Genomic DNA, 24,471 nt, shown 5'->3' with positions numbered 1-24,471 from the left:
AACATTAAAATATGACCTCCAGGTAAAGAACACTGCCCCCCCAACCCAGGAGCAGTGTTTGTTATAGGGTGATCAAAACAGTAGCACTGTGCAATGTCTACAAGCCTCCTCACAAAGTGGGCTCCTGGTTTTGAAGAGAACGAGAGGAAGAAGGAACCACCCACTTGTTGACTTCTGCAGCCATCAGTAGCCACCAGCAAGTTGTGCACCACCTCAACCTTGCCCCAGTTTCTCTGAAATTGGTCAGCAAGTTTCATTCTGGTGGCCCACGGCCTATTGGTGGAAAAATAGGCACAGAGCAACTGTGAACAGCAGCAGTGGCTGCTCAGGGATAGACTAGAAGTGATGGGAGGAAGTGACTAGAAAGCAGTAGAGAGAGGATTAGGAGCCAGAAAGACACAGAATTCTATTGTATAACAATCTGAATTCTTGGAATTCACATTTTAATGCAAAAATAATGCAGCATGTGGCACTGCACATTACGAATGCTACAACAGGCAAAAAAAATTATTAAGGGGTCCACCAAGCTCCTAAACAATTCTCACATATAACGTGTTGCAGTACAGTGGTACCTCTGGTTACGAACTTAATTCATTCCAGAGACCCATTCTTAACCTGAAACCGTTCTTAACTTGAGGTACCACTTTAGCTAATGGGGCCTCCTGCTGCCGCCGCACTGCAATTTCTGTTCTCATTCTGAGGTAAAGTTCTTAACCTGAGGTACTACTTCCGGGTTAGCGGAGTCTGTAACCCTAAGTATTTGTAACTTGAGGTGTTTGTAACCCAAGGTACCACTGTAATCTAACATAGAGCTTACCAGAGCATAGATAACAGAAGTTAGGTTATCCCTGTCTAGATAGGGGTGCAGTTGGGCCACCTGCCAAAGTAGATAGAAGGCACTTTGTACCACCAAGGCCTGTTATGCCATGAAGCTCACTGTTTAGATATGATGAAATCCTCCATTCAACCCTAAATATGTCAGCATTGTTGCTGAGATAAGCATAAGCCACTGAAAAGCGCTATGGAAGGTAGGAATGTGTTCAGACTGACAGTTTCACAGGAACTGCTGCAGAAGAGAAGACTTCAGTAATACTGTTCCAGACGTTGATATATACATGCAGCTTGTAGGCTTTGCAGATATGATATGTACAAGTAGAAAGAATTTCTGTTGCTCTAGCAATTCCAAGGCGTAGCACCGACTCATGGACAGACTCACTGACTGACATGCCTTAATCATTTATATAGGTAGCACTGGGCTGTTGCCATAGCAACTGGTTTGGCTGACATTGCACCTGTTGACTTATCTTATTTGCGCTCATGAAAGAAATTAATCCCTTCTTCCATGTCCAGTTCCTCCAAGGAAAGCTTTTGCTTCCACTGGTTTCTTGTGACTATAAACACCCAGCTGCTTTTTAATCCCATAGCTGGGGGGTGCTTCCATGATCTTTTATTTTTCCTACTACATTGCCCCTCCTACAAGGACAATGAAATGTTGGTTTAAGAAGCTAATATATCAATGAGTATTTTATCCATGCATGCAAACCCTTATCTTTGCTCTTCATAGCGTAACCAGGAAGTATTCAATTAACCACTTTCCTGTTTTGTATGAACCAGGAAACTTGGTTACCAGGTTAACAACAAGCCAGGATATTAAACCAAGTTCAAATTGTGGTTTTAATATCCTGGCTTTTTCTGAAGCTGGTAACCATACTTATTTACGTATTTATTTTAAAATCCTATAACCAGTCTACTTTTTGAGAACTCAAGGTGGCTAACAAGTCAAAATATGAAAACAATATTTCAAAGTATAAAATAATCCCCAAATTTGAATGGAAAGGGATTATGGTTAATTAGAGACTTCCAGGTTAAAATTGCAGTTTACTCAAAACTGTGTGAAATACTTCATTTAATAAGCCAAGATAAGAACAATATATAATTGGCTGAACCAGCTCACTGCATCAAGTTTGTGTGTACAGTGGTACCTCTAGTTGCGGACACAATCCGTTCTGGGATGCTGTTTGCTCCCCGAAAAGTCCGCAACTAGAGCAGTGATTCTGTGCATGTGCGAAGCACACAGAATGCTTCTGCGCATGTGTGAAGCATGCAGAACACTTTTGCGCATGCGGCAAAACCTGGAAGTATATACCGGTACTTCCGGGTTTGCCACGTTCGCAACCCGAAAATCCGCAACATGAACCTAATGCAACTAGAGGTATGACTGTATAGGTAGGTAGAACTACACAAACCCTCAAATTTAAGAAAGTCAATTAAAAAACAAAGCTGGCAATTCTGGCATCAAGTGCAAATAGAAATGTGCACACACAAAAAGTCATCAGATAACGGCAAAATTGACAGAACTGCTGTCAATTTATTTGCCAATTTATTTATTAGAAAACTGCCCTTCAGCCAATGTGTACCCATAGCACTTAGCAAAAATTATAAACAAAAACAATGCAAAATCAGAACAAAAAAAGCAATTAAAATCTTATTAGTTCCACATGGAGAATTTGGGTTCTCTGTTCACACAGTTTGTGATATTTTGGCATCAGAATTAACAACCTCTGGTAAAAGCAAAACACTTTGGCTGCAATCAGCTTATAGTTTAAGTCAACAGGGAACAACTCAAGTTAATAAAAGTAGAGTTTATTCCACTGTAGTAAATTATTAGTTGCTAGAGCATTTGTTATCTCTTTGTTAGTGGTGCACAACCAAAACAACTTTCAAAATAGATTAGGTTGTGCTAACTTATACTGTATGCAATATTCTTTCTCTGTACTGATTACTAGTGGGTTAGGCAAGGTAACTTTCATTTCTTAACTAGCTTTTCAATTATATAATCATGAAAGCTGTATGCAGCATAAGGAGTCAAGAAGGAGGGAAGGACAAATCCTGAAGTCAGGCAAGATAAGATGAACAAGACTAGAGATGATAGACATATAATACTCTCCATTGTGATGTTTAGACAAAGGACTCTGCATCTAGAAATCTACAAGTAACAGGAACAAGGGCAAGCGGCAGGCATTAGAAAGAGAGAGAAACAACAGTGCTTAAATATAATCCACAAAACAATTTACCGAAATATTTCAGTTCCTCCCAGGATCCAAATATATGATGATCTGGATCCAATGAACCGTGCAACTAGCTCTGCATATTCAGAGAGGTCTGAGGATTCAATATTCCTAGCTAAAGCCACTCTTGCATTACACCAAATTACTTTTGGAAACTGCAATCTTGGTGCTCCTCCAAGTCACTCTATCCTATACACTACTTTGTCTCTGCAAAATAGCATTTGGGTTTGCCTTTCAGAAGAACCCCACTGGGCATATATCCAAACCATCTGAGCTCACCTAAAGTGTGTCCATCATGTTAATAAATCTCAAAGTCACTGTTAACCCAGCTGGAATGTAGGAAGCTGCCTTGTACCAAAGTCAGGCCATTGGCCCACCTAGTTCAGTACTGCCTCTACACTAACTAGCAGCAGCTCTCCGGGGTTTGAGACAAAGTCCCCAAGCCTTATCTGGAGATGCTGGGGACTGAACCTGGGACCTTCTGCATGCTCTGCCATGAGCTACAGCCCTTCCCTGCACATATAAAACTGCTTTATAGCCAGGCTACTAGTCCATCCAGTCCAATCTTGTCTACTCTTAAATGGTAACAGTTTTCCAAAGTTGTAGGCAAATGTCTTTCCTGCCTCAAGAGCTTTTAAGTGGAGATACCAAGGACTGAAATGCCACCTTCTCCTGCATACAAATCAATGTGTTTGATTTGTTGGAAGCCTCCCAAACTGGGTAGAGCAACCCAGTCAGATGACTGGCATCAGGGACAGCCCAGGTGCGGCTTCCCTCCCCACGGTTCCAGCCTCAACAAGGGAGCCTGTCATGGGGGCACCTGGTTATGCCCTCTCAAAAAAAAGAAGCACCTGGGTAGAGGGGCCCCCAGCCCAGCCACATGCTAGGCCTCTGTGAGATATACTACTTCAAGATTACAACTTTGCCACCATGCCATAAGGTTGCTGTTGACGTTCAGTCTTTGTTAACTATTCTCTGCATAACTCATGTGCCAGATATTTTGAACAGATAGCATTAGTCTACCGTCCAGTTGAAGAAATTTCCTTTTTAAGTGCAATGATAGAACTATTCAGCAGTAATCCTAAATTGTTGACTGAATCAAGCCCCCAGCAATTGAAGGATTTACACACACCACACACGAACGAAACATTTCAGTATGTTTCACTGGAGGAGAAATGTTTTGTATTATCAATACCTATTTTAAAAAGCTCGGCCTCTTTGAGGAAAGCTCGGCCTCTTTGAGGAAGCAGATTACATGGAAAACTAGAGCTTTTCCACATTGCTATGGCAACCAGGGTGCACGGCAGGCATGTAGACTGAACATAAAGTTGAGCTTTTTGAGCAATGGAAGTTTTTTTAAAAAAACAACAACAAAATATTCAAAATATCAATGTGGCAAAGTCATAATTTGCCCACCCCTGGTATCTAGGCATCTTGCGAGGGAGGGATAAGAGAAGAATGGAAGAATGGAAGAGAGGAAGTAAGAAAGCAAAAGATCAGATTCATGAAACAGGCAGCTTTGATACATTCTACTCTGCTAAATTTAACCTATGCAAAATATCTTTATATTACATAATAATGAAGGCATCAATGAATTATTGATGGATGTTGGACATGATAAATGTTGATATGCAATCAGATTCTTGGGTGGGGGGAGTGAGGAAGAACCATACAGTGCTGATAGGTTTGTTTAGAAGAATCCCTACATAACCATCTGCAGCAAAAGATAAGCCTACAAACACATCTCTGCATTTAACTACCGGTAGATGCATGTTAGTCTAGGCACCATTCAGCACATCATCTGAAGACGTGGTACAGACTAACACATATCCTATTAAGCCACACTGTGCCACCCTCCAGTTTCTTATCCAAGCAAACAAGCACAGAGGCCGTCTTCACATGGCACAGTAAACCTCAGTTAGCAGCTCACCATGCATGCATAGATCACATATGCTTTGCTCCTTATGATGCCTGACTACTTATACCAAACCAAGGTACAGTATGTGATTGGCTTTGTTTAAACAAACCATGGCCAAGAAGCCAGGGAGTAAAACAAACCATGACCCCTCATTCTGGATGCAACACTAAGTCAGTGGTTTGTTGCTTCCACTCACACCGGGGAGAAGTGAATTAAAAGTCACCCACACATTCATGGTAAGCCACAAGTGCAATACCAAAACCATATTGTTGCAATAGTGCTGGCAAATTGTCATACTGTAGCAGTTTTAAACTGCATTTAATGTTGCCTTTTAAATTGTTATGACCCACACTGGGACCTTATGGTGAAGGGTGGGCAATAAAGCAAGAAAACAAATAAACAAATGCCTTACAAACTATTTCCAATTTTCAGCACAGAGATCTTAGTGCAACTGGTATATCTAAGCCATAAATCTGTATCTGTGCTGTACCACTTCTGACAGAAAAGAAATTCAGTGAACATAAAAAACTAGCATGTTGTTGAAAGGAGTAGTGGCAACTTGGCTGGGCAGAGCTATAACCCATGACACTGCCATATTAATTTTCTACATCTAGCGAATCTCTTCGTACAAAGAAGCATTTTCACCTGGACCCCCACCTGCTATCTGAAATAGAATAAGACACAGGTTGCTTTACTTTGATGATCAAGGATCTGGAAACCAAGCCTTATGAGGAACGGTTGAGGGAGTTGGCATATTTAGCCTGGTAAAGAGGAGACTGAGAAGAGATACAACAGCCATCTTTAAATATCTAAAGGGTTGTCATACAGGAGGGAATAAGCTTGTTTTCTCCTGCTCTGGAGGGTAGGACCCATACCGATGGGTTCAAGTTACAAGAAAGGAGATTCTAACTAAACATCAAGAAAAGCTTTCTGACACTGAGAGCTGTTAGACAGTGGAACAGACTCTCTTGGGAGGTGGTAGGCTCTTCTTCCTTGAAGGTTTTAAAGCGGTGGTTGGATGACCATCTGTCATGGATGCTTTAGTTGAGATTCCTGCATTGCAGGAGGCTGGACTAGATGACCCTAGAGGTCCCTTCCAACTCTACAATTCTATGATTCTATACTATCTCAGTAAGCAATACCATATGCTCTCTGTTAGCACTGGGAAAATGTAAATTCACCAGGTATTGCAAATGTGTTCGGTAGATTTAAGAGGAAGTAGAAAGTGTGGGTGTAGGTGGCTTCCCACATTTATTTGAACAAAACTACTTTCCAGTTTTAGTTACAGGTAGGTAGCCGTGTTGGTCTGAGTCGAAACAAAATAAAATTCCTTCAGTAGCACCTTAAAGACCAACTAAGTTTTTATTTAGCTCAAGATTGTTGTCACCACTAGCAGAAAAGTAACATGATAAAATAAAAACTTAGTTGGTCTTTAAGGTGCTACTGAAGGAATTTTTTTATTTACTTTCCAGTTTGTAGCTGATGATACGTACACACTCTGAAACCTATTTGCTGTGTTCTGTTGCTTTCTCCTGTGTTAGAATCATAGAATTGTAGAGTTGGAAGGGATCACAACGGTCGTCTAGACCAATCCCCTGCAATGCAGGAATCTTTTGTCCAACGTGGGGCCCGAACCCACGAGAGATTAAGAGACACATGATCTACTGATGGAGCTATCCTAGCAGAGTTAAAGTAGCTGTTGTTCAATGTAGTTCTGCACACAAAAGCCAAACCAGAATGTTACTGGTAAAATAAGCCAATGAACTTTCACCTCTTGTCTTGAGGCAATTTGTATTTAGCTGGTGATCACATGAATTAAGAACCTATGCAGTTCCAAGGTAATTCACTACTGGACGGAGGCCAGGCAGTTATTAAAAACCAAATAGTAGTTTTATAAAACAGTTGGCTGATGCTGAAATGTCGAGAGACAAGGCTAAGTAGACAGGTTAAATTGCATCTCAATTTTATAGGGATAGTTTACAAAACTTTGCAGCTCAAGATTGTTGTCACCACTAGCAGAAAAGTAACATGATAAAAATTATCCTAAACCTGATTCACAGGACAGAATGGCATTGTTGGAACAATTTTAAAGAAAGTTATTTCCCCTGCTTATGAATAAAGAACTTTTGAAAGGCAATCTGGTCACGTGAGACAAGAGGCAAGCAGAGGAACATAGGCCTGGTGCAACAACAGGGAAGCTATGGTAGGCCCCAGTATTACGCCCCCATAGCCAAAATATCCCCCGTTGTTATATATCTATTACAGAATTAGAAGTATTGACCCAGATTAAAGTTTAGAACAATGGATTGGAGAATGTCAGTTAATGCAAAAATGAATCAACGAATATTCTATTATCTATTTCCATTAGCCATTATAATTCTATATTTCAGTGGTGCAAAAGTGCAACTCCATGCCATCATATACACATGCATGTGTCTTGTATACATGAAGGGAAGTCACAGACACATGTTTTCTGTACAACTCAGCCTTGTACTTGGAAAGAGAAAAAATACCGCAACAGAAAAGAAAGAAAGAAAGAAAGAAAGATGACAGATGATGAGAGAGAGAGAGAGAGAGAGAGAGAGAGAGAGATTATGGCCACAGTTAGAGTTGCAAGACTGTAACTTTGATCCAGAGAAATCTGGATCTAAATAGGTATAACTGAACTTTGTGAAATATCTTAAAACCCTTCCGTTTTTGACAAGCAATGGCCAGTGAATTCAACTTGAGTGATTTCGCTCAGCTGGGCAAATGAAGAGACAAAGGGCCAAATCAAAGAAGAAAAACAGCTCCAACGACACTCCAATGACAATCCTGACAATCCGGTGAGGGGAAACAGGTAAGGGCTCCAAGGTGCGGGCTGTTTAAATGGCCAGGGCACAGACCAGAGGGAAGTCTTCCTGCACCGTCAACCTGCCCCCTGGCCAAGCCCATAGCCAAGCCTGCAGCCCCATTTCCCAATCCTGGGTGCAGGGTAGAATCCAGCTCCAGACAGGAGGCCAATTCTGAGTTCCCTCGTCGGAGCCTTAGTGGAGCCTCCGGCATCCTGCAATGCCGCCACACCGAGAGGGTGAGTGAACTTTTTGACAAGTTGCATGTGAAACTCAAAAATTCCATAAGTGATTTACAATGCAGTGCAGGGAGCTACAATATACTAAGAAAAATAAAGGATGTATAAATAACCATTTAGTCTCTAAAGTAGTCTGGGTGTTTATTATTTACATTTTGCTCATCATTAAAAGTTTAACACCACAAAACTTTGTTCACTTCCTTCTACCATTGCTTTGAGAACTCTGACTTCTTTGCATTCTTTCATCTTGACTAGGGTACAGCTTTACTTTTTAGTACACCAATTTCTCATCATTCCCCATTTTCTATTTTGTATTCTGCCACTCTTTTCCCCTGATCCTTTCTTCACTCATCTCTCCACTACTGTCAGCTAGGTTTTCCTTTCTATGCCATATCCATTTAAAGTTTCCTCTCTTTGTTGATGAATGCTTGTATTTCTTCACTCTGTGGATATTCTCAGCTTCAAAAGCCGAAGGTTATAAAATCTTAACGCAACAACTGAAGGCTGATCTCAGGCCTCTTCCCCCACAGAATGCCTTTTCAACTTCTCTGTTACTTCCTTATTCTTTGTACCAGAGGTAGCCTCCAGATGTTTTTGAATACAACATTCAACATCCCTGACAATGGTGGCCAGGGCTGATGGGATTTGTAGTTCACAATCTAGAGCAGGGGTCGGCAAGCTTTACCTCGCCTGGGCTGGTTCACTCCTGCGGAGATCCCTCTGTGGGCCGGATTGTGAGCATACATAAGTGCGTGAGTGCACAATTTCTGGCGTCTGCTTAGATGCGATTTCCGGTGCCGGCGCCACGAAAGCGAGTCCCTGCGCCGTGCTGGTTTAACGCAGCGCAGGGGGACTCGCCAAGTGGGCAGCTCAGTTCAGGGACAGCTCATGGGCTGCTTAAATGACCCCCATGGGCCGCTTGTGGCCCATGAGCCTTAGGTTGCTGACCCCTGATCTAGAAGGCACAATATTGGTTATCCATTGTTTATACACTCATCTCTAAATTGTGCCTTGCTTAACTTCTGTCTAAAAGCGCCAATGGAGTATAAAAGCAGCAATAGTCATATTCGCCCTTTCACATGTCCCTAAAGCAGGCACCCCCAAACTTCAGCCCTCCAGATGTTTCGGACTACAATTCCCATCTTCCCTGACCATTGGTCCTGCTAGCTAGGGATCATGGGAGTTGTAGGCCAAAACATCTGGAGGGCCGCAGTTTGGGGATGCCTGCCCTAAAGGTATTCCAGGGATCAGTCAATATCCTGGGAGGGATGTTGTTGTTGTTGTTGTTTTGTTTATACCCCACCCATCTGGCTGGGTTTCCCCAGCCACTCTGGGCACACAAGGCGAATTCTCCCTATAGTACCCTGTACTAACATTCAACTGCTTTTTCCTACAGATATAGAATACTTACAGGTCACTCATATTAGGGTAGCTATGCAAAACAATGACTTCCATTGACTAAATTTGCAGTACACTATCTGAAATGTTGGAAGCCGCCCAGAGTGGCTGGGGCAACCCAGTCAAATGGGCAGGGTATAAATAATAAAGTGATTATTAAAATGAGTTCCATCTTTGCCAATAAGAACTCTTGCATTTTCTTTACTTTGCCTCAGACAGTATCACACCAGATTAGTGATAAAAACAGAGCTGAAAAACTGCTGGTATTTATATTTTGAATGGGGAAACAATCATGCTTCTCTGTTCCTAGTCTTTACTGCAAACTCAGATTTTTAAAATTATTCCCCCCTGCCTCCTACCAAGCATGCTCTACACCCTAATCAAGTTGTGCAACCTCCCCCATTCCATTTAAAGAATATTACAAAATGCAGATTCAGGCCTTTTTCCCATCTTGCCCAACAACATTTCCTTCTCCAGTTCCCTCCAACCTGCTTTTTTGTTTTCTTTTGTTTTTTTGCTTAGCATCCAGCCTAATGAAGTGTTTTGATAGAACATGAAAACCTGCTCTCTTGTTTGGGACTTCAGTTTATCTTAATAAGGGGTGGTAGTGGAAAGAAGATCAACAAGGGAAAAAAATAAAATCACGCTACTATTACTTTGGGATTCCCACCCCAGTTAAATTATCAACACAGCTACATGCAATCTGTGCCCAGAACAACTTCAACTTGGTTTTTTAACAAGTATTTAAACATTATTCTAGTCTTGTGACATGGGCAAAACTGATTTCATCTGAATAGAACTCAGTACCATATTTGTTTGGCTATTATATTCCTGTGCGTTCATTAAATGAACATCATTACTGTATCCAGGATCTATACTATTGTGAACCATATATAAAAATATGCAAAACAAAATCAGCTCCAAATTCACTCTGCAAACACAGCTGCCTATGTTCTTATACAGAGGTCGGCAACCTTAATCGGAGGATGGGCCGGTCGACACTCCATCCGTCGGAGGATGGGCCGGAGCGTGTGCGCACACACGTTATTCTGGGTCAGAGGAGCGTCCGTGTGCATGTGCACAGGCCATCACCCCGGAGGTTGGTCCCCGTGCCGCGTTGCACCAGTAAAAGCAGGAGGGGTGGCGGCAGGGGTCACCATGGGGCGGTTAGACAAGCCTCGTGGGCCACTACATGCCCATGGGCTTTAGGTTGCCGAACCCCTGTTCTTATCTATGGGTTTGAAACAATTATACCTTTTCCTTCCTTTGTCATGACAGCTATTCCAGGTTTCTTCTGCTTGGATTACTGCACATAGATCTTTTGAAGTGTCATGTTTGGATTGTTTTCTTACACTTTATCCTGGGAATAAAGGTAAAGGTAAAGGGACCCCTGACCGTTAGGTCCAGTCACAGACGACTCTGGGGTTGCGGTGCTCATCTCGCTTTACTGGCCAAGGGAGCTGGCGTACAGCTTCCGGGTCATGTGGCCAGCATGATAAAGCTGCTTCTGGCGAACCAGAGCAGTGCACGGAAATGCCGTTTACCTTCCCGCCAGATACCTTACCTTACCTATTTATCTACTTGCAGTTTGTGCTTTTGAACTGCTAGGAGGGCAGGAGCAGGGACTGAGCAACGGGAGCTCACCCTGTCATGGGGATTCAAACCGCCGACCTTCTGATCAGCAAGCCCTAGGCTCTGTGGTTTAACCCACAGCGCCACCTGAATACTGGTATATAAATAGGAACCTAAGCAGCTGCATTAAACTGAGTCAGACTATTGGTCCATCTTGCTTAGCATTGTCTAAACCAGGCATCCCCAAACTTCAGATTTTTTGGACTACAATTCCCATCTTCCCTGACCACTGGTCCTCTTAGCTAGGGATCATGTGAGTTGTAGGCCAAAACATCTGGAGGGCCGCAGTTTGGGGGTGCCTGGTCTAAACTGACCGACAGTGGCTCTTCAGGGTTTCAGACAGAGGTCTTTCCCAGCCCTGTATGGGAAAACTAGGAACTGTACCTGGGGTCTCTTGCACTGCAAAGGATGTGCTCTACCACAGCGTCACAGCCTTTCATCATTGAGAAGACTCTCATTCCTAAAACATGCCAGGGAAAGTTCAGTGGTATGGTTCTCTGCACCATTCTACAGACGCAATACATCTGAATTACTTCAAATTGCTGAGTTTCAGAGTTAGGTAAATTGGTGGGAAAGCTTTAGATTTTCCAACTCACACAGCTGGAACAAATCCTTTTAAAGCACAAGAGGTCACTTGCTGCCCATCTAGAATATTGGTTTTTAGTCTTCCCAATTCAATATAAGCGTTTAATACACCTTGAAAATTCCTAACAGCTTTCTCCATGATTACTTTTGATCTGATTTTAAGTTTGGAGGGAATACTTTGGCTTCCAAAGCCTGCACTTTTGAACTACTTATATTAAAAGTAAAACCAGTTTTAATTGCATTTCATTTTCTATACAAATAAATTGTTACAATAATGTCCAACAAAGTATCCATTGATATAAAAACTCATTTCCCCCACAAACAGGAATATCAGAATTAGAAACTTAAATCATTTTGAGATTCTAAGGCTCCCAATGAATTCGTACAGTTGACCGAAGGCCAATTTAGGTACTGTATGACCCAAGCGCTGCAGCTGCCACTTATGAATGGTTCTGTCTCACATCCCTCATCATTAACACTTGAAGTGGGGAACCACATAGAATAAACCTCTTCAGAATTACCCACAGCAATCCTGAAGCTGTTTAGAGGCTAGCAGCACTGATCCAGAAATTTTCTGAATGACTCACCTGTCATTCCCCAAACCCGATTACATGCATTTTTCTATAAGGCATGGGGCCAGACCACATGGAACAATGAACCACACTGAACAACAACATATCAATCACTTTTTTAAATTGGTCCAACAAATAATCAGATGCAACATTCTGGCTTTACTTACAACACCTAATTCCAAGACTCTTAATATTCTGGCTCAAAGTTCTCAAATAGTAACTGGGAAAATTATCCCAATACTGTACAAGTTAACAAGAGGGCCAGTCAAAGGGCATCAGAATAGGTTAGGAAGGACCAACTCCCAAGGAAACTCCCAAAGTTTTCCACCAAGAAATTGACAGCAATTTCTTGCCATCTATCCCCAGCACACAAGTCTCTCACAACAGCCCAATACCAGTTTTTCCATACTCTGTCCTGTGTCTTGGCAGCAGATATAAGCCTTTTCGACATTCCACACTGGTTTGCTCCTATTTATTTATTTATTTATTTAATTTATCATTTAATTACATTTGTATACTGTCTTTCATCCGAAGATCAAAGGGTGGTTCACAACATAAACTGGTACTCTCTTATATTTCCATGCTTCCCTGACACTTATTGTTTCTAATTCAAAGTCTATTAACGTGAACCCAGGTATAAAGACACGAACATCTTTAACACTCTGTAATCCTTTGCAAGCTACCAATTCCTGCAAAAAGGCTTTCAGGCCTAATGAAGGTTAAAGGAACAGCCCCCCCCCCCCGTTCATGCCCACTTCCTGAATGCTGCTGCTAGAAAGCTAAGCTTTGGGGAATGTGGATAGAAGCAGCTTGGAACACGTACCCCAAATTTATTTGCAAGGCAAGCCTAAAACCAAAGTTCGAAGGGATTTTAAGCTAAGATAGCAAGAACATCCCTTATTTTCAACCTGAATCCCATCCCAAAATTCAGCAACATCACTACATGTGGATCACTAACCATCTCAGATTAAAGCAGTCATGAGAAAGGGATGGCTTGATGCCAGCTGTCAGTTTGTAGTGAGGTTGTAATCTAAATTGGTTTTGCAAAAGACTCCTCACTCCAAAATCTGGGAAATCCCCCCAAAAATCCACAGAAGTCACCTGTTGCCAAGCTTTCCCTTTCACAGGACAGCTTTGTCTGCTGATTTTTTCACCTGTCTTTTCACCCTGACAGCTCTATTTACAATGCCAGCAGCAGTTTTTTTTATCTAGGCACATAAAATGCAAGATGGCTGTGCATTGGTTAAGAAAATATTTTTCCCCTACCCACAAAAACCTGCCCTTGTGTCATTGGACTCACTTCTGTTGGGCCTCATAGTCATAACATTAGATTTCGCTCAAAAAGGCAGGGGAGAATTGATTATGGAAGTGCTTTTCTCTCTTTCCACCTACACACACACACACACACACACACACAGAGAGAGAGAGAGAGAGAGAGAGAGAGAGAGAGAGAGAGAGAGAGAGAGAGAGAGAGAGAGCCTCATACAGTCCATGTCTTGCTGTAACCCCAAATATCCCTTTGCATCACCATCTTGAAATGAAGCCAGCGGTGCAAAGGATCTTCCTCTGAAGGCAGGGATCAAATCACACCTACAAAGAAACCCACTTCTGTGCCTGCGACGGAGGTGGCGTTGTGGGCAGGCCCCGACCAACTCTCACTGAATAAAACTAAACTCAAAACAAAATATTTTAAAAAATCCTTCCAGTAGCACCTTAGGGACCAACTAAGTTTGTCATTAAACTGTAATGCCTTAATCACACAGTTTCAGCCACTCCTAAGCGGCAATTTTCCACAATGGCCAATATTTGAACAAATGCATGTTGATGTAGTAAAGACACCTGTTCAAATTAACAAGTTTGACATGTTTCTTGTTTCAATTTCAATTCAGTTACTATATAAACCACAAATTTAAAGACACTTGGCAGCTTAACAAACCAAAATGTAAATTCATTATGTTTTACAGAATACCATGTGAGGTGGTTGTGCAAACTGGCTACTAATTCTGTAATTTAAAATGATGAGTGGATTAAAAAAAAATGGAAACCTGATCTAAGTTTTTTCTTCCCCATCTAGAAGGAAAGACACAATGACCACACATGAAAGGTCAGGAAGTTAGAAGAGAGGGAATAGCTAAAGGCAGATCACACAACCCACAGCTATAATAAATAAATAATAATAATAATAATAATAATAATAATAATAATAAATTATTTATACCCATCTGGCTGGGTTTCTGCAGCCACTCTGGCCGGCTTCCAACAAAAGATTAAAAGACAATAATTCATCAAATATTAAAAACTTCCCTAGAGAGGGCTGCCTTCATATGTCTTCTAAAAGTCAGATAGTTGTTTATTTCCTTGACATCTGATGGGAGGGCATTCCACAGGGCCGGCACCACTACTACCAAGAAAATCCTCTGCCTGGTTCCCTGTAACCTCACTTCTCTCAGTGAGGGAACCGCCAGAAGGCCCTCAGCGCTGGACCTCAGTGTCCGGGCTGAACGATGGGGGTGGAGATGCTCCTTCAGGTATACTGGGCCGAGGCCATTTAGGTCTTTAAAGGTCAGCACCACATTTGTGGCTCACATTTAAACAACTCCTCTCTGTGAGGAAGAAGGTGGCAGACCTGGTCACCTGGATCATAGCCATATGGTACATTGGAACCAAAAAGGGGACAGCCCTATGGCGACTCCTTCACAAGCACAACTCACCTCATGAAAATGACATGGTAAAAGTTATCACCCAGGGAAGAACGTCACAAAATAATGCAAGGGCCTAGTCAATATAGGACAGAAGCATTAAAAGCAGAGTTGACGTATTATCACATATGGATATCAGAACTATGCAGCGTTATCAGGTCTTTGTTCTTATCTTCTGGTTCCCACATGTGCAAGTGCTAATTATGAAGCAATCACAGTTCATATCAGGAAGCAACAACAATACTCCCTTCATAGCCTGTTCTACTCCAGTGGTTTCGAACTACCACCAACCAACCTCTTGAAAACTGCCGAGGACCTTAGAAGACCACTTCATGCCTTTCCTGCCTATTGTAGCAATTGTAATGTGCTGTGCTAGATGAGGTACGATTTTTAAATTGTATTTTTATGCCTTTTTTATTTCTCATAATTGATTTTATTGTATTGCAAGTGCTTCCTCCCCCCCCTCCAAAAAAGAAAGAACACCACTTCAAGTCTGTCTGGTTTACCTTATGGGCAGATTGGACCACTGGGTTCTAAGAATGGCAGGGCAGTCATTGCACTTGACATTCACAAACACTGCTCCCACTGTTCTTCAAAGATGTGCCAGAGACCACCATAAGAATAAAGCTTGCAGTTCTTATATTAGCAAACAGGCCTGGGTCTAGGTGTAGTCCTGGTGGCGCGGGGTGCCAGGGCGCCGGGCCGGCAGGGGGGTCGCTGCGCGACGAAGCCGCGCTGCGCGCTGTGAGGGCAGGGGCGCCAGAACAATCTCCGTGCCTCAGCGCCACGGCGCCTGACCTGCTTGAGACGGCCCTGTTAGCAAAGATGGAATAATAATAATACTTTATTTATACCCCGCCCATCTGGCTGGGTTTCCCCAGCCACTCTGGGCACCTTTCAACAGAATATTAAAACACAATAATCTATTAAACATTAAAAGCTTCCGTAAACAGGGCTGCCTTCAGATGTCTTCTAAAAGTCGGGTAGTTGTTTTTCTCTTTGACATCTGGTGGGAGGACATTCCACAGGGCGGGTGCCACTACCGAGAAGGCCCTCTGCCTGGTTCCCTGTAACTTGGCTTCTTGCAACGAGGGAACCGGCAGAAGGCCCTTGGCGCTGGACCTCAGTGTCCAGGCAAAACGATGGGGGTGGAGACGCTCCTTCAGTATACTGGACCGAGGCTGTTTAGGGCTTTAAAGGTCAGCACCAACACTTTGAATTGTGCTCAGAAATGTACTGAGAGCCAGTGTAGGTCTTTCAAGACCGGTGTTATGTGGTCTTGGCGGCCGCTCCCAGTCACCAGTCTAGCTGCCGCATTCTGGATTAGTTGTTGTTTCCAGGTCACCTTCAAAGGTAGCCCCACATAGAGCGTATTGCAGTAGTCCAAGAGAGAGATAACTAGAGCATGCACCACTCTGGCGAGACAGTCTGCGGGCAGGTAGGGTCTGAGCCCGCGTACCAGATGGAGCTGATAAACAGCTGCCCTGGATACAGAATTAACCTGCGCCTCCATGGACAGCTGAAGGGCATGTAGCTCTCAAAAAATAAACTTCCATCTTCACCAGGTACCTAGTCCATTTCTTCCAGTTTTAGGATTCTATTGCTTGGCAGATATATTTAATTATATTTAATTATATTATATTTAAGTAAGCTTTTGAATACTCCAGAACTTGCATTAGGATGATGAAATGTACCATCCAGGCCAGGCATAGGCAAACTTGGCCTTCCAGATGTTTTGGGACTACAACTCCCATTATCCCTGACCACTGGTCCTGTTAGCTAGGGATGATGGGAGTTGTAGTCCCAAAACATATGGAGGGCCGAGATTGCCTATGCCTGATCCAGGCCATTGAAGAGCTCTGGAGCTTCCTTGTGATTTTGTAATGTTATGGTTGGCCTAACAAAGGCATTAATTACTAACTCTGGATTTTTCTGATGAATCAGCACAACTTCCTTTACTTTTTCATGTGATTTTGAGACCACCAAATTTAGCCATTCAGGACAGGGGTATGATACTAGTTGTCAATGCTTTTAAGGTATTTTTATTCAGTAAAATTCAGACAGTATGTGGCCATCTTCTTTTAGCAGTTACTCATTAACTACGAATAAAAAAAGGTGAAGATAAACATGTCTGGCTGCCAAATTACAGTCATCAATACTTGTACCTAGCTGAGAACTGTTTGAAGAAACCCGCAATAACTGGAAAACACTGGGTACACCTAGAAAGTACACATACAGCTGACTATTTTATTTTACAGAAGAAAAGCTATTCCATTCAGGTTTCTCCTCACCTGATAAATCCATTACTACATATGAAAGTTGCCCGCTTATCCACTTTGGGAACCATGTATTTAAATAGCGATACATTTTCAAGCAGTGGACACAACTAAAACACAAGTTAAAAACAAGTTCCATGGCTCTCAAAGGGAAAGCCAAGCATGTGCTTAAATTACGGTATCCCAATGTGAAATCAAAAGAACTTTCATCAAGTGCTTCACTTGACTGAACAATGCTTGAAATAAAGTGTTATGGTTAATGGCTGTAGCTCCTTAAGAGCAAGTGATACATCTCTGCATTTTTTAAAAAGTATATCCTTTAAGAGTTGTAGCAGTGTGGATCAAGAACTTCAGCCTATCCAGTTCTTAGCACGAAGTCAAGCATGAGTACTATTTTAAAAGAAAGATGGTCACAAGTGATGCTGTTGCATGGCTACTGAAATTGTGGCGGTCATCTTTCATTTCACTTCATTCACCTCCTAACACTCATCTCAGGCACCTATGAGTTTGGAGATGAAACTAGGCTGCCTCAAAACAAGGTTGTACTTTCTACATATTAGGGGGGGGGTTCCCTAATATACTTCTACACGTAAAAGTGTGTGAAGTTATTGTGGAGGAAAAAGAAATAAGAAAATACTAGAGTATTTTAGACTATGGCATTAGATACTGCATCTGAAACTGCAGGGTCAAGGTCACTCTGAAGTACTGCAGTAAGTATATAAGAAGAGTCCTGCTGGATCAGACCCATCTAGTCCAACATCTTGTTCTTTCAGTGGACAACAATATGCCCGTGGGAAGCCTGCAAGCAGGACATGAGCACAACAGCATTCAGCCTACCGGCGATTCTCAGCACCTGGTCTTCAGGTGCTGCCTCTGACAGTGGAACATAGCCATGGTGGCCAATAGCAATTGCCAACATTGTCCTCCATGAAGTCAAGCAACTTGTGTAGCCCGTTGGTCACACTGAATCCTCAAATCCTCCAACGATTCCTCCCCCACAGTGGGAGTCAGTAACCACTGGACTGTACAAATTAACTCTACTGGTTGGCTACCAAAGGATGCAATGCAAGCTGCGAAGTAAGTTTTCTTTGCAGTCCACGCTGCCACGTGGTTGGCACAATTATGTGCATTAGCCAAAGTTCAGTCAGCTTTGGAGTGAGATTTGCACCACTTGTGCGCTAGCCTTCGTCTGGCTTGCTTCATACCTCAGAACTCCCCAGAATATCAAGGAATTGCTCAGTCTCTACAACACTGAGGAGGCTGCCCAGGAGCTGCCCATTTCATCTTCCTATTGCATAAGGATTGTTGTCTTTCTCCTCTGAAAGATCCCCCAGATCATTCAAGAACCCTTCAGGTTCCATCAGTCTCCAAAGGTGGGCCATCTGAACAGGGGGTTCAACCATTACAAGGAGTGCATTTCACGGCCATCTTTGGTCCATCCCTCATATCACTCACATTAAAGACCAAGTCAAGGGTGTGCCCTGCCCAATATGTTGCATCAGTGACTATTTTGAGGCAGCCCCATAGCTGTCATGAAGTCTTGAACCTCCATGTGGATATGAAGTCACCTAGGACTAAGTCCCGCAACACCACACCTGAGTCTACCTCAGCTCGCTTACTCAGGATGTCACTGGGTTTTCAATAGGCCAGCAGCATCCACTGGCCATTTTTCTGGCCCAACACCAGGAGCAGACCCTCTAAGGTCATCCCATGATCAATAGGTTTTCTGATAAAGGAGATGGTGCTTCTATTAACAGCAACAACACACACACACACACACACACACACACACACACACACGTCTGGTCTGGAGCTGTATCAAGTACCCAGATGCACAAAGCTGAGTTAGGTAGTACTGGTAGTACACACCAGGTCTGTCCTTTCACCCAAAATCAAGTCATAGATAAGCATGGTTTCATGAATTGACCTGGCATTCACTAGCAACCCCAACAAACCAGAAGGCTCAATGGATAAGCTACCAGAGGTTCTGTAGGAGTGGGAGGACTTGGGCAGTGGACAGGGACCAAACGTCTAGGACTCCCTGCCCCCGATGGTGACCAGCTATTACACTCTAACTATACCTTCCACAGCCCACTACCACTGACATCAGGACAGCTTCTTGCAAGATCAGGAAGAAGGATGAGTCTGGGCCTCACCAACCATTGGAGGCAAGAGGTGAGGCTGGGATGAGGGCACTTACCATAGCATTAGCTAATGAATTTGCTAGCACTGTTGCACACTAGCATCAATGCAGTGTTGTCGAGTTCCCCATGCTTACAATATTTGCACATTCACTTGCTATAACAAGTGTTCTCTCCTTACCATAATCAGTGAATTTGCAAACATGTTAAGCATGGAAAACCAGACAGCAGAAACAACATTAGCTTGAAAAAGCAACCTTTTCCAGTTCATTTTTCTAGCTAGTCACAACAGACATACAAAACACAGGGACGTCTTCCTCCCTGACTTAACTTGCTGGCTACAGTTCATCTACGGAACTGTTCTCTCTGCCACACACACTTCCTCTTCAGAACACTAATCTCAGCCCAACCTCAGCAAGCAGTGACAGGAGTCTTGAGAGGCCCTTGAAAAGAGTCCTCCAGAAATCATTGGTCACTGAGAAATCATCAGTTGCTTCCATACTAGCTGTTGCACCTCGAATCATCAGTCACTCAACTGATCTCAAAATAAAAAAATTCCTTCCAGGATTCAACTGATCTCAAGCAATCAAGTACATTACAATGGCCACTTAACATATTGTAACGCTTGAGAAACTAATTTATGGCATACGCTCACATAGAAAAAATGCACTTCAAAAGTAAAGAGCATGTGATAAAACAGGCTCTTATGAAAGATCAGACAATATATCAGACAATTATTAACTAAAGTGCAGTAACACAAAAAGGACACATTCTACCCCAGCCAACTTAAAGATGAACACCAAATTAAGCAAAAAGATCAGAGGGAAATAAAACATGCCTGAAAACCTGCAACTGAGGAAGACGCTTCATGCATCTGATAAAGTTTTCCCCAGTCCACAAAAGTTTATAATAAAATGTTTTAATCTTCAAGGTACTTACAAGATTCCTTGTTGTTTTTAATACAACAAGCTAACACGGCTACCCCTCTGGAGTTACAAAAGCTCTCAGTTGCCACAACAACTCTTAAAATATCAGTATGTTCATATTAAAAAACATAGTAAACTACAATGCACAAGTCCATGTGGAATTTTAATTTATCTACATTATAACAACAACAGCATTTTTAAAAATAAAATATAACATGAATTAAAGAAGACTTGGGAATGGGTGGGGGAGAACCTAAAACCCCTACAGCCTTTCTTATTTTCTTTGCAAAACACTTATCTCCAAATATAGAACAAGTTAGCTAGACTGACTCAAGTCTGATTGGCAACTGACAGCAAAAACGTATTAGCAAATAATGTAAAGCATGTGTCAGAAACAGAATTGAATGTCAGAAATAACTGTATTGGTATTGTTCCAGTGACAAAGTGTAGGGTTTAACAGCTCAGCAGACTTGGGCTTAAATTTCAGATCATTTCAGTGAGTAACTATGGGCAGGTCAGAAGGCCATTTCCTGCATTGTTTTTAACATGTACACATAAGAAGATGTGCATGCAACATAAGGCAGACACACTTGTCAGTGAGTTGGCCTTAGCCACTGCTGCTCACTGTGCTTGCCTCCATGTTAATACCAGACATTGCCTCCTGCCTCAGTTCCCTATCTGATGAGTAACCTCTACTTTTTGTGAGAATGAATATATTATTTCTTATTTATTTCTTACATTTATATCTCATCTGTTCCTCCAAGGTCACCTAGTGAGCTTCACAGCTGAATGGGGATTCGAACCTATACGTCCCGGGTCCTAGTCCAACACACTAACCACTGCACCACACTGGCTGTTACCATCAAGGTACCTTGTCAATGAAAAGCAAAATTGCTTACATTCATAAAGTACAACTAGCTTGCTTCAGAAGAGTTGTGATATAACTTTGCAGGTGTACCCTTCTTGACTATGAATAAAAAAAACTCATCAGGTTATTTATCACAATAAGATTCTTTTGGTGCCTGGAAGAGTTAACAGCCATGCAACACAACATAACATTTGAGTAAGTACGAATAACTTTTTTAAAAAAAAAACAATTATGGGAACACCCAAGCATTGCAAACTGTCAGGACCAGTTTATTTGCTCTGCTCTGTATGTCAGCACATATTTCCCACCACCATTAGAGAAGGGGAAATCAGGTTACAGGAAAATGAGGTGCAAGTCCAGAAGACTTGGCCATGGCAAGATGGGACTTTGAGCTTAGCTTCTTCCAAAGATCACCTTTTTTGTAAGCTACTTATTAGTTACTCTATGACTGGGATTTTCTGGTTTTGCATGTCACTTTGCTACCATGAGTAATACAATGCATAGTATTCAATACACTTGAAACTAGCAGAGGCTAAAAAACTGTTCTTGGAAACTGTTCCCTTAGCTCAGTTCTGCCAAAGAAGAACAACTGTTTCCTCTGTTCGCAGCTTTACGTTGCTATCACTCTCAGAAAGGTACATCTTTTCCTCAAACCACTTCCTGGCTCAGTCTGAAGGAGAACTCTGAACTTCTGCCATGGAGCCTCGTGGTATGCTTTGCAGGCAATTATTGCCAGAGAAAAGAGCACGCACTTCAGCCAAAATCATGGCCTCTTGGGGATCTCAACAGCAGCAGCAGGTGGTATTAATGCAGGTTGGGACAGGGCAGCAGGAGGAAGAGGAACAATATATCATTATGTGCTTTTCCTGCATGTTACCCAAGTGAGTTAGTGTCAGCAGTCATCAAGGTCATAGAAGCCTTGTGAATTAGGATAGCTAGCTTCCCCAAACCAAGGAACAAAGTATATAGCCTACCAGTTCAAAAGTTTTAAGGAAAGCTGAGTTTTCAGAACTGTGAGCTCATCAACACAACACCGGTAAGCAAAGGTCCTCTAAAATAAGGTGTCTTTATTATGAAACTGCACAGTGCTGTTCTGAAACCTTGGAGGTTTCATCAGTGGGGCACCTGGAGGCAAGGTTATGGGCATTCTATATGCTTTACCATTTGAGGCTGAGACACCCAGGGGTCGTGCAGGGCTTGTAGCTAAAATTTTGATACAGGCTTCTTAGAATTTTAAGAGCCCTTTCAAACTCTGCCAGGCAAATGTAGAACATTTCAAGGAATAGGAACAGTCAGAGAACACTGCAGTTGCCTGTTGCAGTATTGCAAGTTTAATAGCACATTCAGCTGGGGAGGGGGGGGTAAACAGTTGCAACAACAGGCATACCTTTGCTGCCCAGCCAGAGCAGCAGTTAACTGTCATGACTCCTCCCTGCCAAGGTGCAGTGGAAATTATAGCTGGGAGACAATGTCAAGGCACTCTGTGTTCTCAGCACCCTCCCAACGTAAACTCTTCAGGCATAAAACATGATACAAGCACATTCTACTCTAATTTAACTTTGCATCTCCTTCAGATGTAATAGCAAAGATCTTTTGATTAATGGTGCAGACTTCCGGCTCCTAAAGATAAAACAAATCCAGAAATTCCTTCGCTTCTAGGAGGAATTAGGGAAGCGGGCACACACAGATTAGAACCGCTTCGTACATAATTTTTAATCACACATTTTCTTAGTGCTAAGCAGGGTGTGTGTGTGTGTTTTTGCATATTTTGCAAATGCATGTGTAAAATGAGATGTTGCACAGTAGCTTCTGTTGGGGAAATCAATTGGTCATTACTCCCTGCGTGGCATATCTATAGGGATTGTAGTCTGAGATCACAGCCATATATTCACATCCCTAAGTCCCATTTATCTAAATGGAGTTTGTTAGCTCTGAATGGACATGTATAGGATTGCAGTGTTAAGCACCTCTGTGGATGCTTGTTTGGGAGTAAGTTCTAGAGATCTCAAGGAGCTTATTTCCAGGCAAATTCCCTTGTGTTTGGAATCCTTGCCTTAACAAATTGCATGTACACTATAGCAGAACTATTTCTCCACCAGTAAAACCCCCACAACTTAAAAGAGCATTTAACATCAGATTCCTTTCCATCTAAGAAGAGTCTTCAAAAAGCAAGCAAGCAAGTTGTCTCTCAGCCTGCTTGCTTGATGAGAGATTACTGGAGCCACACGGACACCGCGCCATCTGCTTGTGACACCTTGACCTATGAAATCCTTCCTGCTGGAGCCGCGCAGGGAGAGAAACCATCCTGCAAAGCGCTCAGGTAACAAGCCAGCGACAGGTGTTTCCCGTCGCCTCCACCTCAAACAGCGCCCCCAAGGACACCTCTCCTTCCCGCACACGTGTCCCTCTGTGGGGCAAGGGTGGCCTCGACACCTGAGCGCTTCGGGAGTCTCTCCCCAGAACCCCGCGAAACAGGAAAGGGGGGGACAGAAACGTGTCTGTACGTGCGTGCGTGTGCAACGCCGCCGTCCCGGCTAGGTGCTCCATTTTGGCGCAAACCCAAATGTAATCAATAAAGTGAGTTGGCAGCAAGAGAGGCAAGTCAGCGCCGGGGTACTTACAGCCATAGCGCGGTCTCTGCAAGGCCGGCGAAGAGGGCTCCTCATAATGCATTCTCCCGGCTAACAAACTTCTCGAAGCCAGGAATAATCCGCTCTTTCCCCGTCCTGCAGCCGCCGCTGCTCCACAAACACACACGCACAGTAGGGGGAGCCGCCTGTTCCTGCCGCGCACTCCTCGCCTCTTCCGCAACAGCCCTCCAGGCAGTCTCGGTCGTCCTCGCAGCCGCTGCCTGAAGCTTCAGAAGCCGACGACGGGGACCCAGTCTCTGGTAGTCGGTCGGCGGACACCAAACCTGAGGCGAGAGGGCGAGCAGGCGGGAAGGCGCGCCTTTCGTCTCCTCCTTCTCCTGCAGCCGCCGCCGCCGCCGCCGCGCGTGAATGAAGTTGGACGCAGGCTGAAGGGCGGCTCTCGCCTCCTGCTTTCCCTCCCCCTCTCTGATTCGCTCCTTCGCGACCAGGACTCGTCCCTTTTACCTGGCTCGCCTCTTTGAGCGCTCGGCGCCCTCTCGGGCCAGGCAGCGGCGGCGGCGGGAGATTAGCTCGTTGTTCCTTGGCGCGCTCAGCTCTTCCTTGAGGGAAGCCGCCAAAGTGAACTCCTTTCTCCACCCCCAGCGCGCTTCCTCTCTTCTCCCCGGCCCCGTTATTTGGGGGGGGGGGACGGGGAACGAACAGAGCCTGCTCCACAGCGACCCCTCTC

General features: G+C 43.3%; 1 protein-coding gene across 2 annotated transcripts in view; it reads right to left on the bottom strand.

Moving 5' to 3' along the window:
* IQGAP2 (IQ motif containing GTPase activating protein 2) overlaps positions 1–24,147 on the bottom strand; it is a 131,466-nt gene extending 107,319 nt beyond the window's left edge. The window contains exon 1 of one of the 2 annotated variants that reach the window (XM_035100066.2): positions 23,775–24,147. In XM_035100066.2, coding sequence (XP_034955957.2) covers positions 23,775–23,826 — 52 coding nt within the window. In that variant the 5' untranslated portion in view covers positions 23,827–24,147. The remainder of the gene's footprint in view (positions 1–23,774) is intronic. The other variant, XM_035100065.2, reaches the window with a different exon arrangement.
* Positions 24,148–24,471: the final 324 nt, after the last annotated feature.

Source organism: Zootoca vivipara, chromosome 11 (genome assembly GCF_963506605.1).
Source record: "Zootoca vivipara chromosome 11, rZooViv1.1, whole genome shotgun sequence".
Lineage (NCBI taxonomy): Eukaryota > Metazoa > Chordata > Lepidosauria > Squamata > Lacertidae > Zootoca > Zootoca vivipara.
The sequence above is the reverse complement of the archived record's forward strand: the minus strand, read 5'-3'. Positions and strand labels throughout refer to the sequence as shown.